Below are 24,942 nucleotides of genomic sequence, written 5' to 3'. Positions count from 1 at the left end.
AGTGTTTTCACGTCACATTTTAGTATCGGTACGGTACGCTTGGAACCTCAACAGAGGTGGTACCATTTAAAGCGAGCCGAAGCGAGCCGTACCATACCGTACCATGCAGTGGAAATGCGTCATAAGTGAGCCGTACTGAACCGAGCCGTACCGTTCCATGCAGTGGAAAAGCGCCATAAGTGTCCTCTATCACTTTTTAATGGACACCCTGCAGCCAATCAGAATCGAGTATTCACCCAGACCATGGTATAAAGTACAATAAATGCTTCAGCTGAAAAACTAGTTGCTTGATTTGCTAACGTTTGTGAGTTTCATGTAAAATATTATATAAGATTTTAATTTGAGACATTTGATAGCATGCAAAAGAGATATCCTTGAGTCAACATCACTTTGTGTGCAGTGCTACAGTACTTAACATTTACTCACATCACATAAAAACAAACTTTTGTTACTTTGCCCTTGTGAAAAAGAAGTATACTTTAGCAATTAAATGCACTTATTTTTCACAAGAGTGTTACATGGACAGTTCTTGGCCAAAATAAGCTGCAGTGTGAACCAGACTGTTAGGAATATAATATTCTGTTTCCTGCAACAAGTAATCTCTATTCTCTCTCTATATATATAGTATGTTTAAATAGTATGCAAATTTCCAGTATGCATAAAATGATTGGATGACTTACTACACTTGTCAAAATGTGCAGTGTGCAACAGAGCATGGGATACTGTATACCGCAGTGTAATGTGCAGTATGATGGATGAACCGATAATATCAGCTACATCTCTTCCTTGACTCATTATTTGACCAGACTGCCTAATGTGGAGACATTTTATAGGCTATAATAACTGGACACCGTTTATTAAATTACACATGCAATGAAGTGAGGTCATGTGGCTACAATGTTTGCATACTAGAGCTTGGACTAGTGTAGGAATACTAGTGTGTGGAGTAGTGTAGAATAATGCTTATATTGATTTGCTTATTATTTAAAAAAATAGTATGCAATATATAATACATTCTGTGCAGTTTTAATGTGGGCTATTAACATTCTGCTTGCTGCTTACTGCATAACACTGTATAATGCCTACTCTTTCTTAAAATAGTTGAGACACATTTTTGACACAGTCAAGAACATTTACAGATAAACTTGGAAATAAACATTATGGGCCCTATTTTAACGATCTGAAACGCAAGTATCAAACGCGAAACGCAAGTAACTTTGTGGGCGGGTCTTGGGCGCTGTTGCTATTATACCGGCGGGATAAATGACTCTTGCGCCCGACGCAACGTGAAATAAACCAATCAAAACATCATCTCACATTCCCTTGAAGAGCAGGCGCACTTGTTTCATGGCTGATTGCTATTATAATGGTGGATTTGCCAGACGCACACCAGGAGCGGTTCACAGCCGAGGAGAACGACGTTCTCGTCAGGGCTGTAAAAGACAGAAAAGTGACATTGTATTGGGATGGAGAAACACACCCAAATTAGCTTTGGTTAAACAGGCGTATGATAATTTGGGTTAATGTGTAAGCTACATTTATGCCTATTTTTTCACATCTTCATGGACACCACAATGATTTCATGTGTTAATATATTTCCTTGTAATAATGTAGCCTATGATTTGCAAAAATGAAAACTGCTGCTTCTGTGTAGATGAGAGAAGCAAAGTGTATGCGCGTTGTGCACAATGCTACATTATAGCCAAGCATGCGCTCTTAAAATAGCATTTGAATAACATGCGCAACGGAATTGTTTTCTGAAACTGCAAAATAGCACCAGGGAACGTTTGCGCCGGAACACGCCTCCTCTTTTCGCTGAACCGCCCTCGGGAGCGCAAGTACATTCCCTAATTTACTGACGTGCGTCTGTGGAGGGAAAAGTCCGCTGTGCGCGGGTGCAAAATAGGAATGATACATGCGTTGGTGTACAAAGTCAATTGCGATGGGTGCAAGATAGGGCCCTATAGGTTTTCTTTTTCTTTTCTTTTTTTGCATTTTTAATACAATTTTGTGTAAACGTACTTTTGGCAGTTTGATGAAATTAAGTGCATTGTGGGATGTGGTACTGATGAAGTGTTCTCTAGTTGTATACTGCGTATATTTAGTACATCATTTAGATATTCTATGCATAACCCACTATGCAAAAAATAATGTGAGTAGTACTCTGTAAATATCTTACCAGAAGTGTTGTTAACTAAAACTGAAATCAGAACTATACTAAACTATATTGGCAACTAACTGCATTAGGTATTATTTATTTTGACTCATGTATTGTGTATTAATTTGCTTGTTTTCTGCTTTGAGTATAAGCGAGGCGCATTGCAAATAAAATGTATTTTTATTATTAATAAAAATGACAAAAGCACACAACAAAATGATTAAAACTTAAGCTAAAATGATTAAATATTAACACATACTGTAATAGTATATAAGTAATACTAAAATAACAATGATTACCAGTATTTACTTTGTAACTAAATCAGGATTGTCTATTTAAATTTATTTTAAGAATATACCTTTATAAGAACCAGAAGAATTGTTGATTAAAGAATGCTTACACAGGTATAAATGTCTGATAAATGATTATCCAAAAACGAACAAAGAGTACAGTAGTGAACTCGTGCAAGTCCGATTCCGATTTTTCTGCTAATGTACACACTTTTTTGCATGAGTAAGATAAAAAATGTCCTGGCTGTTTTGCTTCAGACTCCCTGTAATTTGTTTCTTATTCTCAAGGTCAGTCTATTCACAGTTTAAACAAAAGAGCTATGAACTGCATCTCTTACGTATGTGTCTGCGACATTGCAATTAAGCTTGTGGAGTGTACCAAGAAATTTCAACAAACGCCTATTGTGTATACAGTATGCATATTTATGCAGCTGTATGCATGTCAATAAGCTAAATTAGAGCCAGGTTTCTCCCAGTCCACCACTGCTTATTAGGTGAGCAGCCTGAGCAGTGTTGAAACAACGGCTGTATAATTATAGACTTAATACAGTCATGCATAATGTAGCAGGATGCATTTAAAACCCAGCATTAGCTTGTTGTGATAAACATCCTCCCCCGTCCACATCGCACGTCTAATCCTGTCTGTTTTTTTCAGGTGTGTATGTTCTGGTTCTGCTGGGCTCGGTGTGTTGCTGTTGTCTCCTGCGGCCGGCCAGTCACGCGCCTGTGCTGTTCCACAGAGACACCAACCTACAGAGACTGCTGGACCTGCGCAGTAACCTGAGCGCTCAGGGGATCTCCTGCCATATGTGCTCAGGTGGGCCTTCTAAACAGTGCAGTACACTCTCGTGGGTCATAGAAAACGATCGCTTGACTCATTTGCGCTGCATTATTTAATTAGACTACAGATTTTCTGCTCATGGCAAGATACAGCGAGTAGATGAAGGCAGCGGGCAATGAGCCGAAACATGAGTAGAGACAATATTTGGGTGTCAGGAAATAGCTTTCATCAATAAGCCATTACATAAGGAATAATATCTGCTTTGCACCAGGGTCTAGTGTCACCCACAAGGGCTTCATTTTTTTGTTGTTATGACTGGCTGACTGTACATTATTTATCACACAGGAGACATGAAACTAGACTAGCTTTGGAAGAAATAGTTTTTTATAACAATGATCAATTATACTGTTTAGAAAAAATATTCAAGCACAGAATGCCATCAGCTGACCAGAATCAAGTATCCTATGTAACAAAAACATTATAATGCTTAAACCAGCAGTTGTTATATATTCAGTCATAAATATATGAAAACGTAAGTTTCGACATTGAAAATCTCAGATTCAAAATCTTGACCATGGATTTTGAAATATGTAAAATAATGAAATGTTATTATTTGTTCCCCACATAATTTCTCATTCTGTCTCTCTATATCCTGACAAATTAAAGTGGCAAAAAGGCCTAAAAATATACACTATATGGACAAAAGTATTGGGACCCCTGACCATTACACCAACAGGAACTGTAATGATATTGCATTCTAAATTCATTCATTCATTGATTGGTCCTTATATGACCTTTTAGGGTCATAGGGCTGAGGCCATCCCAGTTTCTGCAATCTAAATACATAGACAATAGCTCCTTTCACACTGGGTAGTTCTAGGAGCAGTTATAGGAACTAGCCACCAGCGTGGTTCCCCGAGAACTAACTGTTCTCCTAGGGCCGTTTTCCTGGTTGCATTTGCACCGCCAGTAGGAACTCTGAAGTGACGTAAGCTGGGCTTGTTGATGTGACTTTTATTTTGACGGCAGAGCCTTAACACACATCGCTCCCATTCTCCATCTTCATAAGTTTATGCTCTGTTTAACAGTCCTGTCTAATACATTATTAGATAGAACTGTTATACAAAGAAAGTAGACAGTATATGAAAAACATTAGCATTTGCTGTGTGGTTGATGCACAAAGTTGCTAGCTGAGCAGAAGTACATAATCATGTTTAGCTTGGTCCAAAGTTTTTGATTATCTCCTTAGCGTAAAGGTTGAGAGGTCCATCTATCACCGTTTTCCATGTTTGTAGAGTTAGTTTGTGGAGTAAATATATAGGCTACAAACTTTGTGTACATGGCTTTTTATTAAATGGCATGTGCTGGTGTTTCGCGTGCGTTCTGCTGATCAACATGCACTTACATCACTGGTAGTTCCTATAGTGCTGGTTTAGACCGTACTCTGAAGCAGGAGCTAATTTAGTTCCCCCAAAAGGAGTTCCAAGAACTAAAATCGTTCCTAATTCATGCGGTGCGAACACGCCACAGAGTGGGTCCCACCTTTGAAGTGAAGGCTGGTAACCTATACTTGAAATTTGTCCTCTGCATTTAACCCATTTTTCCACTAATGTTTGTAAATGCAGACTACAAAGTTAGGTGCTTGATTTTACACATTTTACACATGTGGCAATGAGTCTGATTGAAAGACCAGAATTCATTAATCAAGGGATGTGTCCTAATGCTTTTGTCCAAATAGTGTATTTCTAACTTTTTGAATATTTGTAATATTTATAATGTCCAATCAAGGTCTGGGGGTCAGTAATTTTTTTTTTTTTTTTTTTAAAGAAATAAATATATTTTTAATTCAGCAAAGATGCATTACATTGATCAAAAGTGAATGAAAAGACTTTGAAATTGACATATATAAATTTCACATAAATGTTGTTCTTTTGAACTTCTTATTCATCAAAAAATCTTCAAGGTAAAATCTTCAAAAGCATAATGGTTTCCACAAAAAAATGAAGATGAATATATTAATTGTAATAATATTTCACTATATTACTGTACTGTATTTTTGATCAAATAAATGCAGCCTTGGTGATAAGAAGAGGCTTAACTTAGAAACATTAAAAAACCTTACCAACCCCAAACTTTTTCAAAAAAAATGAAGCGGTACATACTGACATGCCTGACCTCTCTGTGTCTCTCAGGTGTTTTTATGGAGCGACCTCATAATCTTCACAGTGCTGTTGATTTCACAAGCTCTACCTCAGGGAACCATCCCACAATTCCCTCAAACCAGTCCAAACCAGCATCCAACAGCACCGCACAGACACTCGCAGGTTTGTTTTTCTGCTCTTCTGGGAGGAACGGGTGGAAAAACACTGACACCTGTTTTATCAAAACTTAATCAGTCTTTGATGCATTCCCTGCTGCAAAAACCAGGTCATACTGTACCAACGAAAGGTTGTCAAGCTGGTAAACCGGGTTCAGAACATGGGTTAATCTGCCCACCCCACCAGCTTAGTTAAGGGGTTTTACTGGCTCTAACCAGGTTGGCCAAGATGGACAGTGGTTTGCAACATTTTTTTTTTTGTGTCCAGCATCCCCTATCCATTATCCAGGTCAAAACACTTTCATAAAAAAAAAAAAATGTTATTGTCTTCTTCACTATGGTTTTATGTCCTGTGCCATGCCAGAGTAGATGTTTGAATGTTGCAGGCCTTATTCTTTTGCAAGTAGTTACAAGAATATTTAGTTAAAGTCCCCATGTGGTAAAAATCAAGCTTTTAATGTTGTTTATATGTCTAAGTGTTTTTAATGTGCTTTAAGACAATGTCCATGTCCAAATTCATAAGTCGACAGCATTGCTGAGTATTTTCTCCTTAAAACTGCAGTGAACCAAAGACAGTCTCAAAAACACAGTTTGAAATCGTTGGTGTTTCTGACGTCACAAACTACCTTGTAACCAATCAGATCAACGTGTGATCGTCAACGAGTGGATCTCTGAGCTGGTGTGTGTGAGTGGAGGCGGGGCTCATTTGCATATTCATAGAACCACTTATACTAAATGAGGCAAGGGTGTAGAGTTACATTCAAGATATTTTAAGGCATGAAGATTTTCAAGGAAAAACGTTTAAATATGTCATTTTGGTGATCAAATTTTAAGGGATAAAATTAATTGAACTACAGGGGGACTTTAACTGTTGCTTCCAGTTCCCCTGGTGTTTTCAACTGATCAACTATCAGCTCTCTACCATACTGCAAATCCCTTTAAAGGAATAGTTCACCCAAAAATGAAAATTCTGCCATCATTTCTCACCCACAAGAATTTCTTTCTTCTGCTGATCACTAAAATATATTTTTCAGAATATAGGGTAACAAAAGAGTTGATGGGCCCCATTTGACTTCTATAGTATTTTTTCCCTTATACTATGGAAGTCAATGGGGCCCATCAATTTTTTGGTTACCCATTATCTTTAAAATATCTTCTTTTGTCTATATTCCCACAATTAATTAACTTAATGTGCTGTGAAAACCAAAGTTTGGATGTTCTCTTAACCTCAATGGATTTTTGAAATAAAAACTGTTATTATGCAGTCTTTCCTCCCTGAACAGTGGCTGCAGTATCTTATTGAAGATATTTCACTTTGAATCGTCCCCTTACCAGTCGTAAAAGAAATTTTGGGAGGACCATGTCATGGGCAACATATTCATATAAAACATCACCGTTTTTACGAGGCACACACAGCTCTCTCACATTTAACTCTTCTCCCGTGAAATCACGAAATAAAGTGCAAACAAATGCACCCCATTGGTGATCTACATCCACTGACATGCTGTTGCAAGTTTTATTGGTTTATAAAATAATCTATTAAATCCAAATTAACGTTTTGTGTCCATGTCTATTAGTTTTGAGGTCATAAATGCTAGTGCACTCATAAACATTGACAAAATTCTGTTTTAGAAATACAGTACAGTATATGCAAAACATAATGGCTAATACTACCTAGCACAAAGGGTCAAGGGTTGTCAGTTGAACTGTCAGTTGATAAGTTTTCACAAAAACATTATTTTAGACCTCAAACTCTACCTTTTCAAAGTTTAGGGTTGTTACGATTGTTTTTATGTTTTTGAAAGATGTCTCTTATAAAATTCTGCAGGTGGTCTCCTAACTGTCTATGTGTTTATGCTGGAGATGGGCTCAGCTGTTCCTCTATATCGCTATTCACTCAGTGCCAGTGTACCTGCGCCCTGGCAAGCATCATCGGCCGGGCACGGGGATGTGCCATTCTTTCAGGTCTGTATGACCACACACATTCACACACACACACACACACACACACACACACACACACACACACACACACACACACACACACACACACACACACACACACACACACACACACACACACCCTCACACACACACACACACACACACACACACACACACACACACACACACACACACACACACACACACACACACACACACACACACACACACACACACACACACACACACACACACACACACACACACACACACACACAGAGAGACAAACACCAGGACTGCGTGCCGTCCAGGAGAGAATTGAGAATGCCTTTAAATTCCGGTTCCCTTTCAGTCGATCACGTTCTACGTACGTCTCCGTTCCCTCCTTCAGGGAACCGAGACGTTCTGTTCCTGAATATGAGTTACATTTGATAAAAGACAAATAATGCACAAATGTATTTTGGATGTTTAAATTCATAGAGTTAGTTTAATTCTACTTTAAAAGCTAATTCAAAATATGAATAAATACTATGATAGCTACTAAAATAGTATCTAAAATTTAGATACTATTTACTCATATTTTGAATGAGCTTTTATTTGAATATTTTTGGCTTTCATTTGAATTTTAGTTTAAGTTTTGGGAATTTTGTTAAGTGCTTTTGTAATTCTTATTAGGGGCCAAGCACAGAAGGTGTGTAGGCACCTTATGTATCTGTTAGGGTTCTTATTATTTGCTTTTCCGCTATTTTGAATTTTATGAAAAACCTTTTCGAACTCCTCCTAGACCTTTGCTATGATACCCATTATGCCATAGTCAGTCGAACTTGCTGTCTGCCATTTTGAATTTCCTGCAAATCGTACTTTTGCGGAATCCTGCTGCACTGTTGGTCCGATTTTTACCAAATTTGACTCAGATCAATGGCCAGTATATTTACTACATTAAGCAAAGAAAAAGAAACTATGGTTTACTCGAGCACAAACCGTTGTGTCGACAGACAGCTGTGATAAGCCATTTTCTTGAAAACATAATTGTGGTTGGCAAATGTGTTTTTCACATTGCTTATTACTTCACTACACAGACAAAAACCATTTCTGCCTGTTTGCTAATGCCTCAGTGAAAAAACAAAGCTTTCAATGTACACAATCTATTGCGCCGCCTCGGGAATGCCATTAGTTCTGGCGTGTGTTTGCATCACCTCAGCACGCTTCAATTGCCCTTATAGCCCCATTCCATCTGAGCTGACAAACACTGATCGATGTGTTGTCACGGTAACAGGCCTACAGCAGTCCCCATAGCAACTTCAGCACGCGGATGACCGTGTGTGTGTCTCACGCCTATCACCCCCACCCTCGCTGGATGCTCACACTGCGGTCATGTGACGGCAGCCGTCGCTGGAGATCAGAGTTTGAGTTCTACGTGGCTTCGGTTGAGCAGCAGCACAGCAGGCGAGTGTGATGTTCACAGATGAGCCGTGACTGATTGAAATCATTTTTATTGCTTCTCAACTGTGCAACATTTAACCCTGTATAGTCCTCAGTGCCCCATTTGAACAAATCAAAATGCCTGAAAAAGATCTTGGATTATAATAATCCAGTAACTGATCTCCTGTTTGTGTATTTTTGACAGGAAGCTGTATTTTGCCCAACACACCAACAGCCCGTACCCCAGTCGTGTGTGTGAGGGGCCTCCAGGGTGTGTGTTCAGCTCTGGGCCCGACGGACCCACTCAGGGCAGGTTTTACGCCCCACTTCCTGCTGGTACATGCATGGTTTTAAATGTATTTGAAGTTGTGCATAATTTAAGGTTGTGGCAGAACATCCCCTTGTGAAAAAGAAGTGCGCTTAACTATAACTAAGGAGTTCATGACACATTAGAGCGATAAAGGAACATGGCCGGACGAATGAGTAATAAAGGGTGTTTCTCAAAACCAAGAATGCAAAGAACGGACTTGTGTTCTTGGGGAGAACGCTCTTGCTAGTTGTTCTTGGAAGAATGAACTCACAAGGTGACGAGCACACAGAACGCTGCTGACAGTTTGAGACGATGTGTTCTTGCTGGTATTGCGCAATAATACCCCCGCACAGACGCCGTCTGCAGTACCCAAACATAACGCGAATTATTGACGATAACAGCCAGGCTTTATCGCCCAAGCCTACCCTCAGCTCAAGGGATTTCTCTACAACTGTACTCTACAATGTAATGTATATTCATAACAATAAAGCAACGCTCATGGAGATTCTCACTTCCGAAAATGTTTGAGCACATTTTCGATTCGCCATAAATTTTCGTAAAAATGCCAATATTTGAAATCTACACAGTTGATTTCTCGCATCAAATGTTCTCAGAAGTGAATATAGTGATGAAATAACGTACGAAATTGTAGAAAAACGACTTTGTATTGACCTGCCTCTCCTTCATCGAATGCCGAAATGAATGCTGGGATATTTCTGCCGTCAAGTTCACACAAGTTACCAACCGATGCATCCTCGGTAAAATGGGCGTGTCAAGAACACTTCCGGGATTTTTAACCGTTTTTGCCAAAATGCAAACTTGTGTATTGGGACAGTACTTGGGCAGCGACTGATGACGTTTCACAAGTACAGACAAGAACGCATATTGAGAAATGGCCAAAGAGGGGGACTTGCTTGATGTTACAAAGAGTTATTAAAAGTACAATATGCCGCAAAACATAACTCATTTTCAGTATTCGCACACTGACAGGCAGCTTTCTGGACACGGTTAAACGGTCGAATACTCACAAAAATGTAAAAATCTGAGTATTCATGTAAACAAAGTAGGTTAATGTATTGAGTGAAGGTAAACAGAAGAGAGAATTTGATGTGTACCAATTTCCTTAGTATAACCCTCTTAAACTGACAGCAGCCTAATATACTGATGCTGTCTGTGTCCTTAATCAAACAACAAAAGAATAAGAGAAATTCACTCACTGCTCTTGAACTTTTGTAGCTTTAATAAATATCAGTGTTTTTTTATTTCATACAGTGAAGACTTGAAGTCCCCCTGTGGTGAAAATCAAGATTTTAATGTTGTTTATATGTCTATGTGGTGTTTTTAATCTGCTTTAAGACAAACCATGTGCAAATTCATAAGTCAACACCATTGCTGAGTATTTTCTCCTTAAAACTGCAGTGAACCAAAGACAGTCTCAAAAACACGCTTTGAAATCGCTGGTGTTTCTGACGTCACAAACTACCTTGTAACCAATCAGATCAACGTGTGATCGTCAACGAGTGGATCTCTGAGCTGATGTGAGTGAGTGGAGGCGGGGCTCATTTGCAAATTCAGAATGACTTGGAAGAGAAGAGATTGTTGAATAATGTCGTTATTTGTTTTTTTTTATGCACACAAAAAGTATTCTCGTCGCTTCATAATATTAAGGTTGAACCACTGTAGTTACATGGACTATTTTAACGATGTTTTTACTACCTTTCTGGGCCTTGAACGCTCCAATGACGTAGCTGTCAATGGAGGGACAGAAAGCTCTCAGATTTAATCAAAAAGCTCTTCATTTGTGTTCTGAAGATGAATGAAGGTCTTACGGGTTTGGAACGACATTAGGGTGAGTAATTAATGACAAAATATTCATTTTTGGTGAACTATCCCTTTAAGGCCAACTTGAGTGAGTAAAAAAAAGCACTAAATTTCAACTAATTACATTTAATATAAGGTTTAACTAAAATACATTTGAATTTCATTGTAATTAAGTGTCCGAAAGCGTTACATTCAGTTTGCAATGCATTTAAGTACATATTCTTTTAAAGTATATTATTTCTGCATTAAAAAACTCTTGAATAAGTTTGCTAAAGTGTTCTTCTTTTTCACAAGGAATGACCTTGTAAGTACAGTAACTTAAAATATCTACAACTGAGATCTGTTTTATGTGAGCTATGGGTAGTTGATAAATAATTTAAAATGTACTGTGTTTTTTGAAAAAATATTGGGTTCTAGTAGAAAAGTAAATTCATATGGCTGTGACTGAATCAATATTCCTTTGATATGCCCCAAACTTCCAGTAGCACCTCAATGCAGTACACAAGATCCGAGGGGAGGAGTCGGATCTTATATAAGGGGTGGAGATTGGTAGGTTTAGGGGTGGAGATGGGTAGGTTTAGGGGTGGGTTTAGGGATCAGGGGGTGGAGACGGGTAGGTTTAGGTATATGTAAGGTGGGAGGAGTTGGATTTTATCCAACTCCTCCCCCTGGATTTTATGCTCTGCATTGAGGACCATCTCCAAACTTCTGCAGGAGATGCTGGATACATTTCTTTTATGACAATTTGAAAGTTGTTCTTTCTTTGCTAAGTGTCAGATGCATCTTTTATATGTGATCAGCTCCCACCCAGATGAAGATCTCCAGGACTTCAGGCTTTAACCCCTGCAGTGGAGGAGAATGTGGGAAACCAGCAGTGCGCCCTCTAGTGGATACCGGAGCCATGGTGTTTGTGGTGTTCGGCATACTGGGGGTCAACCGCACTCAGCGCTCAGACAACCATGTTATTGGAGACCTGGTATGGCAGAATAAAACAATTTACACTATTTACAGTGCAGAAATAAAGAAAAATTACTATAATGTAAACTCCATTTGTGAAAATGCTTGAGAATAATCAGAATCAACATCAGAATCATAGTAGCTGCGTCCCACTTTACATACACTTGCTAAATAGTTTGATATCAGGATTAGTTTGTCCCAAATCAGGTAAAAAGTATGAATCTGTGCATGCTTTGAAACATTTGCCTCAACTCCCATTACTTTGAATACCAATGAATGAAGGGCACCAAAAAACTGCTTCTTATTTTATATCATGATCAACGTCACAAATTTACTCTAGAAAGTGATCTAGAACCTCAACCGTATAAAGCCTACTGTATATCGTATTTGATGCACAGATTTCTAAGATGTCTTAATTATGAACTTGATCATAGCTTTGCTGAATAACCTGTTGTACTCAATCTACTACCTTCTGTCGTCTGATTGATAGTTTAGACTTTTTTAGAAAGTAAAAGGCATTTTAGTATAATTGTAAAAATGTCCCACTTTAGCTCGTGGTTCACGTGTCTTTTTGCTGTGAAATCTTTACTGATTTTTCTAAAGTAAATGTAAGAATAACTTTTATATTGTTAGTAATATTTCAAGATGAACAACTTAGGTTTAGTTGTTTATCCATCCATCTTTTTTTGTTGGAAATATGAATATCAAATATGATACATCAGGCTTCTGAGGAAATGTATTTGTTCATCTCTTAGACATCATTATAATAAATTGCATTATGTTTTAAAACTACAGAGCTTTGATCATAAAACTAAGCATTTAAATATCATCTTACTAAGACATATTATTGGAAGATACAGAGTGATGCATTTTATGTAGTTAAGTCTCTATTATGTTATTACTGATTTACATTACAAGCTATCAGAATTTAAATAATATAATATATTTAGGCCATATAAATATCAGCAACTGCACCAAATTGAATATTTGACTTAGTTTGCTTGTTTTTTGTTTTTCTCGAGTTTGAGCTTCATATTCTCACTATATCATACTATATGAACCATAAAAGCCTGATGTATCAAATAATATTTTGTCAAAAAATTAATTAAATTGTTCTATTAAAAAAAAAAGAAAAAGGACTTTTATTTCATGTCAGGATTTACAGTTTTTTATTATTATTATTATTATTATTGTTTTAAATTATTTTCAGGTTTGAATGGAAAAAACCCTGATTTTTAATTAATGTCGTCCCAGTCTGCACATTGTACATTGATTGATTTCCTTTGAAGCGGATTTATGAATTATTAATTGAGTGATTATTGACGTTCCTCCCCCTCAAAGGGTAGTGTGATCTATGATCCAGACTTTGATGTTTTTAATGAGATCGGGCACTTGTGCAAGCTGTGCAAAGCCATCAGTGCCAATGCCAAGCTTGTGAAGCCCGGTGGAGCTCAGTGTTTGCCATCAGGTGAGGGAGAATCATCCACGAGTCCTTCTCATATACCCTTTCAGTCGGTCACAGTTTTACCACGTCCTGTTTCTCTCTTTCAGGAAACAGCCTCACATCCATTCTGCCCTTACTTCACCCGGAGTGTCACTCTCTCCCCGAGCCCAACCTCTTGCCTGGCCAGCTGTCCCATGGTGCAGTGGGCATGCAGGGCGGGAGAGTGCACTGGATCTCTATGGCTTTTGAATCAGTGAGTTCACTACGGCATTTCAATATTTCATTCAAGAGTCATTTTATGGTGCATTTTCCCCTTTTAGAGAGTGTGACAGCCAGTGTTGGGGAGAGTTCTTTTTAAAGGTACAACAAATTACATTACTTTTTTATTGAAAGTAATGTTATGTTACTTTTGTGTTACTTTTTATCACTTGGACTCGCTCGCTCGCTTCCAGGTCTTTGTATTGGTAATGTATTTTAACACAGTAATGTATTCAACAACATAGCCTATATATAACATACACATTGATTTTCTTTTAAAAACACATTTACAATATTATTATATTCTGACCACTTAGAATATTTCCTGACCACTACAGCTTCACCATACAAAATATCTCTTAAAATCCCCCTGGGGTAAAATATTTTTTAATGTTGTTTATATGTCTATGTGGTGTTTTTAATATGCTTTAAGACAAACCATGTGCAAATTCATAAGTCAATACAATTGCTGAGTATTTTCACCTTAAAACTACATTATAACCAATCAGATCAACGTGCCGGCGGGCTTTAGCATATCATTAACAGCGAACTAGCAGGGGAGTGCCAGGTTATCCCAGTATATTGTTTTGTTGATATGAAAAAATCAGGTAGATTTAGCAATATAGCGGGTGTATGATGTATATTACGATGTTATACTTATGATGAACTATTTGCCTTTCTCCACTGACGTTCTGAGTTATTCAAAGCGTTTCTGATTATTGTTAGAAGGCAGACTGAGATGGCGAATGGGAACATGGTTTGTGTTACATTAGCAACACATTATTAGCCGTATGATAACATAGTCAAGCAAAAGGCTAATCATATTAATTACCATTATGTGTCCAACGTTTCAAAGAAGAGCAATAACATTGTGCAACGTTTACCTCAGTAGGTTGGCCGAGTGGATCTGTGATCTGGCGTGAGTGAGTGGAGGCGGGGCTAATTAGCATAATCATGTTTCCACGTATACTACTGTAAATGTAGCAAGGGTGTAGAGTTACATTCAAGCTATTTTAAGCATGAATACATTTTTTTTCCAAGGAAAAAACTTTTAAATATGTCATTTTAGTGATCAAAGATGAGTTTTAAGGGATAAAATGATTGACTACAGGGGGACTTTAACATTACGGGTTATATTACCTATACCTACTGTGCAACAATTGAATGTCATGCTGTGTTTGGGATTCAAACAAATAGCATATCCATAACATGGTACCATTTAGAGACCGAGAGCTGAAGAGTAATATTCAGAGAAAAAAAAAACTTGTTTTTAAGAGGTTTTTGAAGGAGAGAAGAGAGGATGCTTGATGGATGTCTTGAGGAAGAACATTTCACAACCTGGGAGCCACAACACTGAAAGACCTGGCTCCCATAGTCACCAGACTAAACTTAGGGGTGACTAACTATCCCACAGCGTAAGGAGCAAACAGGAGCATAAGGCAGAGGTAAATCAGATAAATATCTAGGACCAAGATGCAGGACCAAGGTTATGAAGAGTTTTTCAAATGAGAATTAGTACCTTGTACGCAAGAAACCCGAAGCCAATGAAGGTGACAGAGGATTGGAGTAATGTGCTCATTCTTTCTTGTGTGAGTGATCAAGCGGGCTGCAGAGTTTTGAACATATTGTAATCGTTTGATATTTTTAGCTGAAAGGCCGTATGAAGTGAGTTACAGTAATCTAGTTGAGATGTGACAAAGCCATGTACAACAGTTTCAGCATCCTGCTGACTAAGAGAGGATCAAATACGAGAGAGACTGTATTACGTAGGTGTAAAAACTTTACCACTTTACCAATGTGATTATTAAATGAAAGAGTGGAATCAGTGAGAACTCCAAGATTTTGAACTGTCATTGAGGGCATTATCAAGTCACCATCCAAATCTATCAGTTGACCAGATAGTTTCAACTGCTCTGATTGAACAGAGCCGATCAGTATTACCTCAGTTTTACCTGAGTTAAATTTGAGGTAATTTGCCTCCAGCCAAAGCTTGAGTTCCTTTATGCAAGTTGTTAATGTAGGCGGAGGAAACACTGAGGTGGGAGGTGTGCTAAAATAAATCTGAATGTCATCAGCAGTGGAAGATAAACCCATAGCGTTTGATTATTTTTCCAATTGGTAACATATAAATAGTGAAAAGAAGAGGGCCCAAGACAGAACCTTGAGTTAACCTTGATTTGTGCTTCTGGTAACAAATTGTTGCCTCCCTGTCAAATAGGAGGAAAACCAGACAAAGGCAGTGCCAGTAATTCCAATTGCTGATCGAACTGCATTAAGAGCTTCCCTATACTGCTGAATGTGTTCAGTATATGCCAAGGAGTGAACAATAAGGCCAGTTTTCTTATAAAAGCTTTCTAGATGCCAGCCCTTGGTTTTCATTTTCCTAAGCTCAGTGTTGAACTGAGGAGAAGTGCAAGAGGATGGAACATATCTTGATTTTAAGGGAGCATATTGATTCAAAGTAGTAGAAATACTTTCATCATAGACATTAAGAATGTATTCTGCACTGGGAAGACTGAAACAGGCAGAAAGTATTATAAGGATATAGTATTATATATCATTTTAGGAAGACGGTAGACCAGTATTATAAGCAGGTGAGAGTGACCCGTGATTTTAAATGCCAAATATTCAAATGATGTCACATCATGAAAAGCAGACAGCTCAATATGAAGACTCTGGCGATAGACCACTGCCAGACCCCCAACCCCACCTCCAATTCGAGGCTTAGTCAAAATACTGACTAAATACTGACTGTCAAAATGTAAATTTTAGTCTTAAAACAAAATACAAGAGGAGAAACTGAGTTCTGAGTTCAACAAAGTCATTTAATGTTTGCCAGGCTTCTGTGAGCATCAGCATATCACAGTTATTATCAGAAATTAGGTCTCGGAGAACCAGTTAATAAACGAGTGTTGAGTAGGGCAAACTTCCCACACTGCTGTACACTCTTGTTAAGCACAGAGTCATTTCTGATCTTTTCTAGTGGCCTTAGAGAGGATAAGCAAGCCCTGCGATGTATGTACTTAGAAGATGACTTCCGTGTGCTTAATCTGTGAGACCAGATAGAGGGAATAGAAGCAGGCGAATTCTAGGTCTAGGTGATTCATTCTAGGAAAGGTGGTCATGAGTAGTTTAAAAAGCTTTCTAATTTATGTTGGTGCATGACAATGCACATAACAGTCTTTTTAGGTATTGGCCGTTTTAGATCACGCTTGACTTTCTCCATAGCGTTTTAAAGAGGTACATTCTCAATAGAATTCAAATGGGTCGCAGATTTGATCATCAGAGCCGCTATAGAAACGGCTCGTACAAATCAGATGGTCAGAGTACTGGCAACATGTGAGAAGTGCTAATACGCAAGAAAAAGTGAGGGTGCTTAAAATAAAGAAGTGCCAGGGGCGTTTCCTCTGAGGAGGCAAGGGAGGCAGTGCCTCCTCAAAAAATTAGATGAGAAAATAATCCATATTATAAAAATAAAACAATGCAAATATTACGAAACGTAACATAAAAAACTGTATAAATCACTGTTCTTTCTAAAGGAACACTTAAGTAGCCCATTGAGTTTTAACAGACCATCTAAAGCATGCACTGGGTTTGGCAGGGGGTAATTGAGATTGAATGACGACTTTTTTTAGTAAGCAATCAGCTTGGTGAAATTAAAGGTCATCTTCGTGTCTGTGATCAGTTGTTTATCGAGCTTGATGACTGAAAATAAGTTAAAAAGAACTATTAAACTATTAAAAAGAACAGCTGAACATCATTCACTAATCAAATATATTGTTTAAATTGTTACTGCCTTTAGTTATTGTTTCGGAATAGATGTAAAAATGCTTAAAAAGCTTTAAATGTTTTAACGTAAAAATATAAAATAGAATTGTATTTAGTTTCTTTTTATTTTATTTTTTAATGTAAGCCTAATGTAATGTTTATTTAAGCTGGAAAATGCGACAACATTAAAGGAACACTTCGATTTTTTGGGACTTTAGCTTATTCACCGTATCCCCCAGAGTTAGATAAGTCCATACATACCTTTTTCATCTCCGTGCGTGCTGTAAGTCTGTTTGACGCATCCACCGCTAGCCTAGCTTAGCACAAAGACTGGATGTAAATGGCTACAGCTAGCATAACATAAATGGCTACAACAGCATCTGTTTTGTACCATTGTAATACACTGACAACCAACAATCACAGCCGTAATGAGAGTCACACAATCAATCAAAACTCATCACAAGCAGTTCTTCCACAAGAAAGTTAATACTAATATATATATATAAGCTGCACAGTGTCATTCACACAAACATTAAACACCATCATGGTAACACACATTAAATTTAAAAAATACATTAAACATTAATTTAACAACATTAAATGTAACATAAAATCCTAATGTACATAACTGATTAAAAAACAAAACAAAGAAAATTATGACGAAACATATTTATTTCAACAAAAATATGAAGTGTAACGCAGGGAATTGTGGGAATGTCAATTTACGGTTTTTCACTGTAAATTATACAATGACTTGTTCATTTTCACTTCCAAAAACTGTAAATTTAACAGTATTTTACAGTAAAATTACATTAAATGTACCATTAGACTTATCACAGTTATTTACAGTTTATAGTAAGGAAACTTTCTGTTTCAAAAACTGTTTTTTACTGTTTACTTTTACTGTTAAAATCATGATTTTTTTTTTTACAGTGTATACATTTAATTAAAACTGTGAGGACTTTGCCTCCTCATTTCAGAACACCACTTGCAACACTGAACATTTTCAATACTTGATGTCATACTCCAGGTGATTAAGAATTTTAATGCTGAACTCTTTCTTCATTTTCATTGTCTCTATGATTCAGACCACCTACAAGGGAAAGTCTTCATTTCAGACTCACTCTGATTTCCTGCAATGGGAGAGTTTCCTGCAGAAGCAGCTCGCCTCTCTTCCAGCGTCGTCTGCCTTGAGACGAGGCTTCCAGACCTGCCAACACTGGAAACAGATCTTCATGGAAATTATAGGCAAGAGAGCAAAAATAGAACGTGGCAAAGACAGAAACCAGCTTTGATAAAAATGGCTCTGCTTGAACAAATGAGCAATTTAAGAGTGATTAGTCTGAGGCGCAGACATCATTAACATGAGTGCTCATTAACCTCACTCTCAACAAATGACGATAATGAATCTGCATTCAGATTCTCTATTTACATGACGTTTAACATGGGTCGACTGACTCCCTCCCTGAACTCATCTTTATGCACTTACTGTAGGTGTAGAGAGCGCCCTCTACAGTCTCTTGCTGTCACTTGCCATCTGCATCGCAGCAGTAGCTGTGTTTACTGCACATCCACTTCTGCTGCTGCCAATCCTGCTGAGCATTCTGGGTATGTCATACCTTTGCAAGCATTGAGTCACTGCACAAAATATTAACTATTAATATTATTTTTGTTAGTATATCATTTCAACCCAAAAATCACATGAAGAAAATTAAGCCTACATTTGACTAATATTGTAATAGTATACACATGCTTGTAAAATAACACTGATTACAGTACATGAGAATCATTGAGAATAATGAGAATTACTAAAAAAGATGCATTACTGCAGATGTGCTTATAATAGCAATTAGTCACAATTCAAAAAAAAAAAAAAAAATTCAAAAGTGGTCTAGAAATTGATTAATAATTACAACCATTTTTTATGGCCAACTAATTTTCATTGAGGATACTTAAATGCTGCGTCTCCTTTTGGACGGAGTCATCAAATGGATTTTTCTTTAATTCTGTTGAATTTAATTGACTCATGTAATATGTACTGATGGTGAAAATCATTGCCTTTGAAATGTGCAGCTCTATTCCCATCTCATTTATATGTTAATACAATATGCCAGACATGAACATAATTTAACTTGCTTTCAACCAGGAATATTATCACTAGTGATTACTCAGACTGAACGAATATACAAATTATGTGAAATGAAAAGAGACTCTGAAAATCATCCCACTTTTATGTCCAGCTAAACAAGGAAATAGATTTCAGAAATGTGCAATGATGCTTGAATTCAAGTAGAGGAAGGAATAAAAACAGTGAAAAGGAGAAAAACAGAACCAGAGTGTTTATGAGCTGTTTAAAGAAGAGCTATTATCCTTTTTTTGTAGTGTTATTGTTTGAGCATGAAAAAGTTATGCAAAGTTTCAAAGCACAGTATCACTTCAAAGGGAGTTCTTCTTTTTATTAGTGTCACTGTTTCTAAACTCCCTTGAACTCCTCCATAGTAGTCTTGAGTTTTCTTTCGGGAACGAACACCTCACAATATTCGTTATTTAACTAATTCCCACCCAAGGCAAAACTCTTTTTGAGTTATTTAGTGTGTTAAAACTCACGGTTATATGGCGTGGTGTGACATTTCTGTAACACGCTCGAAGCAGATGACAAATCCCAACTCACTGGTCCAGCTGACCAATCAGAGCACATTGCGCTTTCCCGAAGGAGGGGCTTCATAGAGACCGGAACTAACTGTCGAGAATGACGTCACGTGCAGGTGGAGTATTAACTTCTGCTGATTAATCTATTCGATATCTCCAAGAATCCGCTGTAATGAAGCCCCTTTGGGTGATCGGATCACATGTGAACCAAGCTAAATACAGGTTCTACAGGATCTAAAATGTTTTGAGCTTGTCCACTTTCGACCACTTCGGCCTTGTTTACGCCTGGTATTAAGATGCGTTTTGGTCGATCGGATCACAAGTAGACGAGCGAGACACATTCCCGTTACGCCTGGTGTTTTAATCCATTTCTTCTGTCCACTTTCATCTACTTCTGTCCTGATTTCTTCGAGGGGAGGGTCTATGGGTGGGTAAATGTATGGGATTTTTCAGATCTTTTGATCAAATGGACAAAATAAGCTCATGTAATTTACATATGAACGCACCCGGAGACGACAGAAAAACATACAAACTTCAGTTTCTGCTCTGACAGCTGCAAGATCAGCCGAACACTTTGAGTGTGTGTTAGAAATCAGGATTGTTGAGAGAACATTGTGCTTGGTATGTTTTTCATCTTTAAACCAAACTTGGGTCTCCAGCCGACAAAGTTTAAATCTCGACTGGCTAGAGCACTTCCCATAATGTAATGGTATTTTGTGGCTGTTCGAACACATTTGATCACATGAGTGTTTACAGTACGAAAGCAGTCCGGTCGAATGCGTTTTCGACTACCTCTGGAAGCGGTCAGAAGTGGACACGCTCAAAACCCTGTTTACACCTGTATTTAGGCTCGTCCATTTGTGATCTGATCACCCAAAACGCGTCTTAATACCAGGTGTAAAAAGTCATGTTTTTCCATGTCGTTTTGCTTTATTTGATGTTTGATTAATCGTGGGTTCCTTTATACATCATACTCCGGAGTTTGCTTATGTGATTTAAGCCAAATCATTGAACTGTATTGGTAACTTCCGACCATAGTTGGTCTTAAAACTTGAACTTGAAAAACAAGTTGGTTTTTTGAACATCCAAACATGAAAACCCATTCTAGTAGAGCCCCAAAACAAAATCAAGACTTATAATAGGCATAATAGGTTCTCTTTAAAATAAGTCTTAAATCTTGAAATGACTTCATAACGTGTGTGTGTTTTGGCACTGGCAGGTATGGTGTGTCTGGTGGTGGCGGTGATGTATTGGCTTGGGTGGGAGATGGGTGCGGTTGAAGCCATCTCTCTCTCCATATTGGTGGGCTCTTCGGTGGATTATTGCTTGCATCTAGTGGAGGGCTATCTACTGGCGGGGGACCCTGACACTTCAGGACTGGCCAATCACATTTCGGTATGATTTACAATTATCCACTACTCAACAAATGTGTCAAAACACATCTCCTGTGACGGTGAAATGGAACTGTTTTCATGATATATTCACATCCCTGACCGTTTCATTGGATGTGATCCGGGCACGTAACACCAAAGCTTAGTTGGGTCCCGGTTTGGGACATCACTTGAACAGTTAAGACGCTGGGATTTCCTCCCACCATTGTGCCCTAGAGCAAGGCACTGAACCCTGGCGTGCTTCAGGGGAGTCATTTATATTGGTGTAGGATAAGCTATCCTGGATGATACAGTTCATGTTCGCAGTCGTATACATCTGGTGCCATTTTATATGGCATTATACATAATAGCATAACAACTTGCATAACATAACAACTTAATGAAGCCCTGTATAAATAATGGATTATTGTTGATTATTGATATTATAACACAGTAATAATGCATTTATAATCATTAGATTCATAGCTAACTTTAGGTGTGTTCGCGCCATTATTACTATATGACTACCTGGATGTTTTACTCACATCTCTCACATATGTTTTACTCGAGACAAAAACTGTGGCTAAAACTAAACACTGCTTGCACTTTATTTTACAACACGTGCACTTTCAATGTATTTACTGAGTACTTTAAGGTAACTACATGGGTTAAGTTCAGGGTTAGTACCTAGTTAATACCCAGTTAGTGTCATTACTACAATAGTATGTTCATGTGAAACAGGACTGTAAAACAAAGCGCTTCCTAAAAACTGTGTAAACACAAACACTGATCCATTCTGACTGCAGTGTTATGGAGAAAACCTGCTGTTACTGAGAACAAACCCAGTGACTAGGAGAAATGTCAGCATACTGATGAGCTAAACACGTCTGATCCTATATTCTGCTCTGTTCCTACCATTCCTTTCCTCAAGCCCTATGTCAGAATTGCAAAACAGCTAAACATGATGGGCCATTTACACTTGATTGAAACGATAGTAGGTCTATGAGACAAGGAAGTCAATTTGAAAACATGACACCAAAGTTAGAGTCGTGAAACAGAAAGAAGAAGACAAGGTGTGAGTGTTTTTTACGTGTGTTGAATATTAATGTTAAGAGTTTTTACAAGTGTCATTTCTTCTGCATTGGCTTACAGGAGTCCTCCATCAAGCGGCAGCTACGGACCCTTGAAGCAGCCAATCACGTGGGTGTTGCCATAGTCTCTAGTGCCGTCACTACAGTGATCTCAACCATTCCACTCTTTTTTTGCGTCATCGTGCCTTTCGCCAAGTTTGGTCAGATTGTGGCCATCAACACGGCAATTTCCATCGCATTCACTCTCACGGTCACTACCGCGCTCCTGGCGACAATGGGACCCGCCGACTTCACACGGACACCCAGAGCCGTGCTCAAAGCCGCTCTGGTGGTCCTGATTATGGGTGTCTGTGGAGGTCTGCTTTGGTGGACCGGATCACAGTTTGCTCCTGACACACTGATCTAGATCACACAGCGAATCCCTCCTGCACCCGTTTCAGGCCAAGGAACCTCATTCTAGGTGGATTTCAAGTGTGCAACTGTGATTTGTTTGTGACAGTGAGACAACATAAGTGAACATGAACTCATTGGGAAGCAAGTTGGGGAAAATGAAGTATTTAACATATGTGGCACACTGTTAGAAATTAGGAAACCCTGTACGTGAATAGTGAACAGTATGCATGAAGGTAGTGAGCCCTGACAGATGTGGGAAATACGTCGGACACATTTTGGTGAATGACACTGTCTTTGCTATCATGAATCGATCTGTCAGGGACTTGCATTAATGTATGACCAAAAGTGTTGATTATTCCTCAATATTTTGTTTTATTCACAACATGGAATGAAGAGATTTAGAGGATGTGAGGACATGTCTTACATTGGTTCAAGTGTGATGAAGGCCTGAAGTCTCAGAGGAGAAGAACATGAATTCTGTGAATTCATCTCACGTGCGGGAGCAGGACAACACTGAAGGAGAAAGGCTAAGACAAAGCTACTTTTTCACCGCCCTTGAGGGATGTTGCAACAGGGTTGGTGTTTAACTTGAGAGTTAATTATTTGAACCCCAAATGTTTAAGTCCTACTGTACATTTTGGTTGAAGTCAACAAGAAATGACATTCACTAGCCGTTTTACTTTTGCAGTGCAACATACATCTTTTTAGCAGAGTTTGCAGAGTTAGACTCGTTCCTGGGTCAACATCTTTTGTTGATCCTGGAACAAAATTCCTATTTGATCAACAAAGATGTTGTTCCAGGAACATGATGCACTTGGTGGAATCAGGTTATGCCTGATTTGGTTTCATCCATCAGGAATCGATTGGATGGTAAAAAGTGAAAAGTTAATTTTACCCTCCTGTGTATTTCACCATATCACTTCGTCTTCAGATAGAGATTTTAGAAAGCTGTGTTAGCTACAACAGTAAAACAATGCTAAATAGCTAACTGGCTATTGTATAGTCCACAAAGCCTTGGTTACACTTGTTTTTTGTTACTAAACTAAAACAATTAAAAATAATTTTACTTTACTGAAATAAAGCTGAAATAAAATATAAATATTAGATGAAAAACTTGAATTTAAAAAACTTAAATGAAAGAAATTTCAAATTTCTAAACTTAAATAATGGCAAAATTAAAATTGGCGTTAGTTAAAATGCCAATTGCACATAGCAAAATGATTGAAAGATAATTCAAAATATTAATAAATACTATAATAGTGTATATATACATTATTATATGACACTAATATTATACAAATTATTTTATATACATTATAATAGTAAAATAACACTGGAAGGAAAGGAACTCCGTGGGTATAAATACGGAAGTGGATGCACGCACCAGTTGTTTTTCGCTGAGGAGTCGAGCGGAGCCCGGAGTCAGTGGTGGTCCAGCAATAGTGGCGACGGGACTACGTCTCTGTAAACGAGACGTTCCCTTTCAGTCGCTCACGTTCGACGTAGTCAACGTTACGACTGATTGGGATCCCTGTTAAAACGCCACTAGTGCTGCCACCTTCATGTGCCTAGACAAAAGCCTCCTGATCCCCCCGCATTATTGAGGCGGAGATAGAACAGGGCTTAGGCCAGGGAAGTCACTGCTGTTCCATAAGACCATGGCGAAAGCGTTAACCTTCGTTGGAAGTAATATGATGCGGAAGCCACATCCTGCCCGTATATGGACTGGGTGATTTACCAGGCAATACAACATATGGAATGTCACTGAGGTGGCTCCAGCCTTTAACAGGGGGAGACACAACCGGTTAGTGACGGCAGAGCAGGCTCTGCCAAGGGAAGACACTGGCTCACCGCAGGGAGCTGTACCGTGGAAGAATACACATATGGGATCACCGTAGGGATCACAACATATGGACCCAGCCTAGCACAGGTTCCACCAGAGCATACAAGTGTTAGGCCTGGCCTCGGA

At 38.3% G+C, this 24,942-nt stretch overlaps 1 protein-coding gene across 1 annotated transcript in view; it reads left to right on the top strand.

Annotated features, from left to right (window-relative positions):
- Positions 1-24,016, top strand: part of disp3 (dispatched RND transporter family member 3) — a gene marked incomplete at its 5' end in the record, with an annotated part of 40,034 nt that extends 16,018 nt beyond the window's left edge. The window contains 12 exons of the mRNA XM_081348832.1: positions 3,104-3,265; positions 5,422-5,553; positions 7,375-7,511; positions 8,767-8,940; positions 9,122-9,248; positions 11,844-12,019; positions 13,342-13,468; positions 13,552-13,697; positions 18,559-18,718; positions 18,965-19,078; positions 21,339-21,514; positions 22,642-24,016. Of these exons, the coding sequence (XP_081204958.1) occupies positions 3,104-3,265; positions 5,422-5,553; positions 7,375-7,511; positions 8,767-8,940; positions 9,122-9,248; positions 11,844-12,019; positions 13,342-13,468; positions 13,552-13,697; positions 18,559-18,718; positions 18,965-19,078; positions 21,339-21,514; positions 22,642-22,986 (1,976 nt within the window). The 3' untranslated portion in view covers positions 22,987-24,016. The remainder of the gene's footprint in view (positions 1-3,103; positions 3,266-5,421; positions 5,554-7,374; positions 7,512-8,766; positions 8,941-9,121; positions 9,249-11,843; positions 12,020-13,341; positions 13,469-13,551; positions 13,698-18,558; positions 18,719-18,964; positions 19,079-21,338; positions 21,515-22,641) is intronic.
- Positions 24,017-24,942: the final 926 nt, after the last annotated feature.

The sequence above is a fragment of the Scardinius erythrophthalmus genome (genome assembly GCF_964197995.2).
Source record: "Scardinius erythrophthalmus genome assembly, chromosome: 20".
NCBI classification, from domain to species: domain Eukaryota; kingdom Metazoa; phylum Chordata; class Actinopteri; order Cypriniformes; family Leuciscidae; genus Scardinius; species Scardinius erythrophthalmus.
This window is presented reverse-complemented; position numbering and strand designations above follow the sequence as displayed.